Consider the following 8,208-nt stretch of genomic DNA (forward strand, 5'->3'; position numbering starts at 1 on the left):
GGCCAGGGATGGGAAGACAAGCGGGGACTCAGAGTGGACCTGTGGTTGTCCCCAAAAGGATGCCAGGATTTGGGGCCCAGCCCCTGGGAGGAGGGAACCCCTAAATTTCCTGGGCCTCATCAGAGGCAGTCTGGGGAGGCTGGGGCCCAGCCAGTGGCAGTGCCTGGCGCAGCTCCTCCTCCTGGCCGGCGGCACACCCAGGCTGCCTGCCGAAATGTGCAGGCTCTGTCCTAGGAACGGGCTTCCCCAGACACTCTCCCTGGTTCTGACATGAGTTCCCGCTGCCTGCTGAGTTCGACGGCTGGCAGCCAGGAGCCGGTACCCAGAGAGCCCTGAGGAGTAGCCACTCAGGTAAGGCCATCTGTGTCCAGATGTGCTCTGCCCCTCAGCACACCTGGAAGGGGGAGACTTCTCTGGTGGAGTGTCGGGTGAGTGGCCTGGACACAAGGCCGCCCTGCGTCCTGATGGTGGAGGAATGAAGATGGGGCCCCCCCTCCTCTGCTCTGAATTTTTCCCCTTTCTCCCCAGCTGAGCAGAGGTGGGAGCCAGGGACTGAGTGGGAGAGGGGCTCCCAGAGGGGCCAGGAGCTAAGCAGATGGGGCAGCTCTGCCTGGGCCTGCAAAACCCCACCAACTCCAGGTTGGGCTGGGCGGAGCGCCCCTGGGCTAGAGCCTCCTTGGGTGTTCCCTGAGAAGCTGCCAGGAGTTCCACCCACCTTAAGCAGGACTGAGCAAAGACAAGTGGATGATTCAGAGCCAGGGCCCACATTCTTATGTAGACAGGACAGTGGAGAGACCGGGCAGGGAGCAGAGTCACCCCCAGCCTCCCCTACTGGGGATTCACCTGGTGGAGGAGGGAGTGGACACAGCAGGCAGCTTCCCGAAACCTAAGGAAAGGGGACCAGGCCCAGAGTGTGGGCTCCGAAGCCAGCCTGCCTGGGTTCAAATCCCAGCTCTGCCGCTTACCAGCTGTGTAACTATGAGCAAACCTCTCTGTGCTCCACTTTCCTCATCTGTAAATTGGGAATAAAACATATACCCTTTTATACAGTTGCCGTATTGATTCATGCAAAGTGCTCAGAACAGTGCTGGCGCTGCATCAACACCCGATAAATGCTGGCTTTTATCGCTACCCTGCCCATCTGCAGTGGATCACGCAGTCGGTGGAGGGGGCGGGGGGGCAGGACAGCACAGTCACCTTTGGCCTAGACCAGCACTAACCCCTTAGAGCAGCAGGCTGTGCGGACAGGCTCCCTGAGGTCCCAGGGAGCCCAGTAGGGTAAGACAGACCACCGTGCGCAGGTCTCAGTGGACCCCCCCAGGAGCCAGGCAGAGGAATTCCAAGAGAGGTCGTGGGCGCCCCTCACTCTGAACCATAGTCACATTCCCTAATTGGAGGTAAATCTGATTCCTGTGTGTTCATCACACCAAACTCGCCAGCAGAACTGACCAGAGCAGCATTTCCCATTTCGGTGTCTTGACAAGGCTGTTCTACAAGATGACAAAAAAGGGTTCTATAGTCAAAGGAGTTGGTGCAATGCTGCATATTCTGTCCTCCTTTGGGAGATTCATAATGTGAATTTATTAGCGTGGTCAAGTAAAGGGACCTATTTAACTGTGCACTGGACATAGTGCTTGACTACTTTTCTTGAACACAGAAGAGAATCCTTTTCTCTTGCTGCTTCTGTTGCCAGCCTATTGAGCAGGGTTCCACGGAACACCAGTTTGGGAAGCACAGGAATACCAGGCTACTCTACGAAGCCTTTTGTATCAATATCAAGAGAATCATCGCTTTTGTTTCAGCTGCATTGCCATTGGCCTTGCTTCAAGTGAGCCGCACGTGAGCAGGACACTGCCTGGATATTTATGGTGTTACACCAGACGGGAGTTTGGGGACAAGGTTCCAGCCTCCTCTCTAGCCCCATCCCCCAAACCAAGTAAAAGGCAAAGAGCGGGTTCCCCTTGGGAGGAAGCTGTCTAAGGGGAGACAGCCTAGCTCAGAAAGGAAAGGAGAAGCCATCCCCAGGTCTGACTCGCTGAGGAGGAGGGCCATGGTTGGGAGAGAGAGGGAAGTCAGCATGTCCTACCTCCTTAAGACCTGGGAGGACGAGTGGCTCCCCAGACCCGCCTTCACCCACTGCTATGGGGAAGAGTTGGGTTCCGGGCTGAATGACCTGTGCTCAAGGCCCAGCTCTGCACCTAATCGTGTGTGAACCTGCACAACCCCTCTGAACCTCAGTTTCCCTCAGCTGTAAAGGGGACGATAATAGAACCTAGCTCCGCCGTGGCTGGGAGGATCCAACCCAGTGACACTGTCCTATAAGGTGCTGAGCGTGAGTGTTCTATAAACTTGGAAAATGACAGTCATCCTCTCCCTGCAGTAGCGGCCGACGCCCGGGGACACCATGAACTGGGGGATCTTCGAGGGGCTCCTGAGCGGGGTCAACAAGTACTCCACAGCCTTCGGGCGCATCTGGCTGTCCCTGGTCTTCATCTTCCGCGTGCTGGTGTACCTGGTGACGGCCGAGCGCGTGTGGAGTGATGACCACAAGGACTTCGACTGTGACACCCGCCAGCCGGGCTGCTCCAACGTCTGCTTCGACGAGTTCTTCCCCGTGTCCCACGTGCGCCTCTGGGCCCTGCAGCTCATCCTGGTCACGTGCCCCTCGCTGCTCGTGGTCATGCATGTGGCCTACCGCGAGGCCCGGGAGAAGAAGCACCAAGAGGCAGCAGGGAAGAACGGCGGGCGCCTCTACCTGGACCCCGGCAAGAAGCGGGGCGGGCTCTGGTGGACGTACGTCTGCAGCCTGGTGTTCAAGGCCGGCATGGATGCCGCCTTCCTCTACGTGTTCCACTCGTTCTACCCCAAATACACCCTCCCTCGCGTGGTCAGGTGCCACGTGGCTCCGTGTCCCAATACGGTGGACTGCTTCATCTCCAAGCCCACGGAGAAGAACATCTTCACTCTCTTCATGGTGATCACGGCCGTCGTTTGCATCGTGCTCAACCTAGTGGAGCTGGCCTACCTGGTGAACAAGAGGTACCGGGAGTGCCTGCTGGTGAGGAAAGCCCAGGCCACAGGCCTGGGCCACCGCCGGGACTGGGCCACCGCTTCCTCCAAACAGGACGACCTCCGCTTGGGCAACCTCATCTTTCTGGGCTCAGACGCTCCCCCTCCTCTCTCACCAGACCACCCTCGAGACCACGTGAATAAAACCATCCTGTGAGGGGCTGCCTGGTCAGGCCTGGGTTGGAAGGACCCGGCAGCCACGGTGCAGCCTTGGGGGTGGGAGCGCTGTGCGGGGAGTGGGGACAGGCAAGAGGGAGGGTCCGACGACCTGGGTTCAGATCCCTTTTCCCCAGCTCCTGCCACCTACCCCAGCTGTGTGGCCTTGGGCAAGTTACCCCTCGGAGCTGAACCTCGGCTTCCTTTTGCATACAACGGAGAGGATGAGGCACCCCCCAACAGGGCTGCCGCTGTGAGGAGGGGCTTAATACGAGAATGGATCTGCACATGCCTTCAGTGTGTGGTGCCCACGGTCAGGGCTTAATAAAAGTCAATTCATTCACTGATTCAAGGTGACCTTTGATCCTTCGACCTTTGTGAGCCTTATCAGGTCATGGGGTCAACATCCCTGCCCCTGCAAAGGGCCGCACCTGGTCTAGCCAGGTAAGAGCGCCCCCAGCACTCCTGTGGGTGCCATGCCCCTTGCTCATGTTCAAGTCTAGCCTTCATCCCCAGTTGCAGGTTTAGGCCCGTGGGATGTCTGCAAAGAGAATGGAGCTTAATTACATGGGGAACCGCGTGTCTCGGTGGAAAGTTAATGGACTTTTGAGTCATGACACTTGCATTTGAACACAAGTTCCAGGGGAACTCTGAGAAAGCGACTACAGCTCCTCTCCAAAATGGATTAACAATACTGAGCTGGTGGGGTCGTGAGTCTGGATGAGCTCACGACTGCGGATGGGGTTAGCCGGCTGTAAAAAGGCCACATAAGCATTAGTCACTGGTATTAGGAAGTGCTCTATAAATGCTCGTGGGAAATGAGGCAAAGGAGCCCCTCCCTGGCTGCACACAGACGTTCACTGTTCCAGGCCCAAGGCCTCTCTGCAGCCCCCACTGGGTCACACTCCGACTTCCCCGGAAACCCAGGCCCATAGAGGCTGGACGGGGAGGCTGTGCATTTCATGCTGCGACCTGCATTCCTTGTCTCCACCAGGGCAGCGGTGCCCTTGTCCAGAGGAACCATAGGCAGGCCCTGCCACGCCCTACACAACTCACCAGCAGCCCAAGCTCTAGTCCCCAGAAATGTCCTGCCAGGGTAGAATGCAATCCTGGACTGGATCAAGGTCTCCCCTTTCCATAGATGTCAGCTGCTGAGGGCCTCAGAACCAGGCTTCCAGAGAAAAGGTAGGAGAGAGGCCTGGGGACAGGGGGACAGGGGCAATAGGGCAATGGGAGGGGGACGGGGACAACACCATCTGGTGCCGACCAGGTCCTGAACACGAGGCTACCAGGCTCCCGCGCCTGCTCGGGCAGTGTCCCTGCCAGCTCGGGGAGCCAGACCCAGCCATGCCTGGCCAAGCTGCAGAGAAGGCGTGGGCCAGGGGAGAAGGGACACAGGTGTTTGCTCTGAACGTGTGCCCAGCAAGCCCACCCGCCTACCTGCCTGCCCACCTGATCGCTCTCATTTGGTTCACTGGCTCAGAAAGCTCCCCCAGCAGGGGAGTGAGGAACAAAAGCTGCCTCCAGGAGGCCCTCAGGCAGATGGGCAGACAGACCAGCCCAGGGACAGGAGAGTGGCTGCTAGACCCAAGAAAGGTGAGGACCAAATCGGGAAGGAGGCTGGGCTGGGAGGCAGGGATGGGCTGATGATCCCCAGGGGACCTCGGGCTGTGGGCCAAGACTTCAGGGAGGAGTAGGGGGGACAGAGGATCTCTGGAGAAACCCCAGGGAAGCCCCAAGGAGGGGAACGAATGTCCTGCCAGACCAAAGGGAGGACAGAAGACTAGAGAAGAGATAAATAAGAGGAGGGATGAGGAAGAAGTAGGGTTTCGACAGGGCTTAGCAAATGTCTATTGTGTGTTCACTGGGCCAGGCTCGGTGCTGAGTCCTGGGGAATCAGAGACGAATGATATGCGGAGGCTGCCCTCCAGAAGCTGACAGTCTGGCACAGAAAACAGGTGAACAGACCATTTAAGTACCTGTGAGGCATCCTTCCAGAAACGATGGAGGAGGAGGCTCAGAAAATGTCCCAGAGGCACAAGGTTTGAAGATGCTGATACCTGAGTCAGGGATAGGGGAGGGCCCAGGGCCAGAGGTGGAAAACGATGTCACTGCAGGTAAGGGGTGTGGAGGATGGAGCACGCAGCACACAGCCTGAATGAAACAATGGCCTGTGTGGGCAGCAAACAGCCACTGAGCAGACGGAGAAGGGAGGTGTCCTTGAAAGAAAAGGTAGATGGTGGGGGGAGGACCGTGCCAGAATCTTAGCTCTGTCCCTTCCCCAATCCCTCCCAAAGGCTGGAATGGTTGGAATTCCAGAGGAACCCACTGTGGTCAGGACAGTCAGCCCTCAGGCCCAGCCCCAAAAGAAGGGGTGGCAGGATGATACCAAGCCACCATGGTTCCAAAGAGCCTGTTTCATTTGGAAGGGAATGTCAGGGTGGGGGACATCCTGGAGCCGGAGAGGAGAATGAGGATGGATATCACTCCGGGGTCTGCCCACCAGGCACAGGGCCTGGCTCATGCTGGCGCTCAGTTGGAGGAGAAAGTTGAAGGATAAAAATACACATCCCTCAGATTTCCCTGGCGGTCCAGTGGTTAAGACTCCATGCTGCCACTGCAGACGGCACGGGTTCGATCCCTGGTAGGAGAAGCTCTGCACGCTATGCGATGCGGCCAAGAAATAAAGATACACATCCCTCCCGTCCTGCCGGGTCCAGCGCTGGGAGCTGATGGGAGAGCAGATCATCCAACCCACACTTTGTTACTATTTCTTTAGAATTCATGTGACGCCGCAGGCCTGAAGGTCAGAGTCGATGAGGTTGGTGGGCACATCCATGCAGGATGATTACCCTTCACGTGTATCTATGACTTTGTAGAATAAAATATGCCTTGATTCTGGAACTGGAAGATGGAAGTTCAAGACCAGCTCTGCCACTTCCAGCCGTGGGCCTTGGGCGTGTTCCTCTCTGGGCCTTAGCTTACTCCCCCGTGAACTGGGGACAATGGCAATCCTTACCCCACCGAGTCATTGCCAGTGTGGACATGATGATACGGTGGTCGTGAAATGGTTTGCCAGTCACACCCTTAATGAAGGTTCCCATTTCCAGGTTCTCCTAGGCCTTGGGACCCCCTGGTCTAGATCATCTACACGAGAAACAAAGGCCACAGTCAGCATGAACTGGGCGTTCCTGCGGGGCGTCCTGAATGGGGTGAACAAGTACTTCACGGCACTGGGCCACATCTGGCTGTCCATGGTCTTCATCTTCCGCGTGCTGGTGTAGGTGGTGGCGGCCGAGGAGCTGTGGGATGATGAGCAAAAGGGCTTCATCTGCAACACCCGCCAGCCGGGCTGCGCCAACATCTGCTACAATGAGTTGTTCCCCGTGTCCCACGTGCGCCTCTGGGCCCTGCAGCTCATCCCAGTCATGTGTCCCTCACTGCTCGTGGTCATGCGTGTGGTCTACCACCAGGAGCGCAAGCGGAAGCACCGCCTGAAGCACGGGCCCGACATCCCATTCCTATACAACAACCTGGACAAGAATCGGGGCGGGCTCTGGTGGACAGACCTGCTGAGTCTCCTCGTCAAGGCGGCCGTCGACTCTGGCTTCCTCTACATCTTTCAGCGCCTCTACCAGGACTATGACATGCCCCACGTGGTGGCCTGCTCCGAGTTGCCATGACCCCGCACTGCGGACTGCTACATCTCCCGGCCCGCGGGGAAGAAGGTCTTCACGCACTTCATGGTGGCCGCAGCCATGCTCAACCTCAGTGAGGTCACCCACCCGGTGGGCAAGAGGTGCCTGGAGACCCTTGGCTCCAGATGCCGGGGGTCTCAGCGCTGGACTCACCTGCCTGAGACATGCCCACCATATGCCCTCTCCCAGGGGGAGCACCCCAGGATGGGAACTCTGTCCTAATGAAGGCTGGATCGAGCACAGTGGATGCAGGTGAGTATCCATAACTGGTGAGGTCAGCAGCTGAGACCACCAGAGCCTCTGCCTGCTCCCTAAGGCCACGGCAGGGCAGGTGAGGAACGTGGGTGTGGAGCTCAGGAGACCCATCCAGAGGCTAATGCTGGGAAGCAAATTGGTCTCTGGGTCCTCAGCCCCAGGGAAGGAAGGTTGATGGCTGGAGGGGATTTTATATATGGTGATAGGGTATGTCAAACCCTTAATAAATATGATTTTCTCAGTGTTTTGCAGACCAGGGAGGGAGTGATGGGAAGGAAAGCAGGGGGGTTCACAATGGACCTTGGAGAGGAGGCCAAGACCACTCAGTGGGCCTCTGAGCCCTAGAACCTCAGATCCAGGTTTACCCATCACACACACACACACACACACAGGCACACCACACTCACACACCCACACCACACACAGAGCATGCCCCCAGGACGTGGTGGGAAGCCCAGAGGCTGACCCAGGGGTCTCTGGACTCTGCAACCAGCTGGTCAAAGCAGGAGGGGAGGGACCCCAGGAGACCCTGTGCCAGCATGAGTTGGTTCTCAGTGAGTGTCACTCATATGAGTGCACATGGCTCCCCCATTCCGGCCTCCCAAACCCTGCCCAGCACAGGTCCCCAGAGGTAAGTCCCTTGGAGGGTAGGAGAGGCAGGCAGTCTGCCAGTGTGTCTAGGAGGCCCACGGCCACAGGCCAGGGACCCACGGACAGCATCCAAGCTAACGGGCCCCTCACAGATCCTCAAGGATGAGGAACTTCCCTTCTCTTTACTGGCTACACAATCCCTCATCCTCCCCTATACACACCACTCAGACCTTGACAACGGCCAAAACCAGCCTAGACTTGCCCTGAGTCCCAGAACACACACAAATGGCTCATGGGACAACCATCTGGGAGACCCCCAGGCATCTCCCACTCGGCAACCCCCAAACTGACCACATCATCTTCCCCAAACCTGCCCTCCTCAAGGATCACTACCCCGCCCCCATGAATAACACCGCCATCCGCCCAATTGTCTAAGCCA

The 8,208-nt window shown here is 57.7% G+C and overlaps 2 protein-coding genes across 2 annotated transcripts; both read left to right on the top strand.

Annotated features, from left to right (window-relative positions):
- Positions 1 to 223: 223 nt before the first annotated feature.
- GJB5 (gap junction protein beta 5) lies at positions 224 to 3,572 on the top strand. The gene is made up of 2 exons (XM_065881854.1): positions 224 to 351; positions 2,381 to 3,572. The coding sequence occupies exon 2, from the start codon at positions 2,405 to 2,407 to the stop codon at positions 3,224 to 3,226; it is 822 nt and encodes a 273-aa protein (XP_065737926.1). The 5' UTR covers positions 224 to 351; positions 2,381 to 2,404; the 3' UTR covers positions 3,227 to 3,572.
- Positions 3,573 to 6,401: 2,829 nt separating this feature from the next.
- Positions 6,402 to 7,189, top strand: GJB4 (gap junction protein beta 4). Its single transcript, XM_065891331.1, is given in 2 exon segments — positions 6,402 to 7,122; positions 7,125 to 7,189. Coding segments are annotated over 2 exon segments (786 nt in total).
- The last annotated feature ends 1,019 nt before the right edge of the window (positions 7,190 to 8,208 follow it).

This window comes from Phocoena phocoena, chromosome 1 (genome assembly GCF_963924675.1).
Source record: "Phocoena phocoena chromosome 1, mPhoPho1.1, whole genome shotgun sequence".
NCBI classification, from domain to species: Eukaryota; Metazoa; Chordata; class Mammalia; order Artiodactyla; family Phocoenidae; genus Phocoena; species Phocoena phocoena.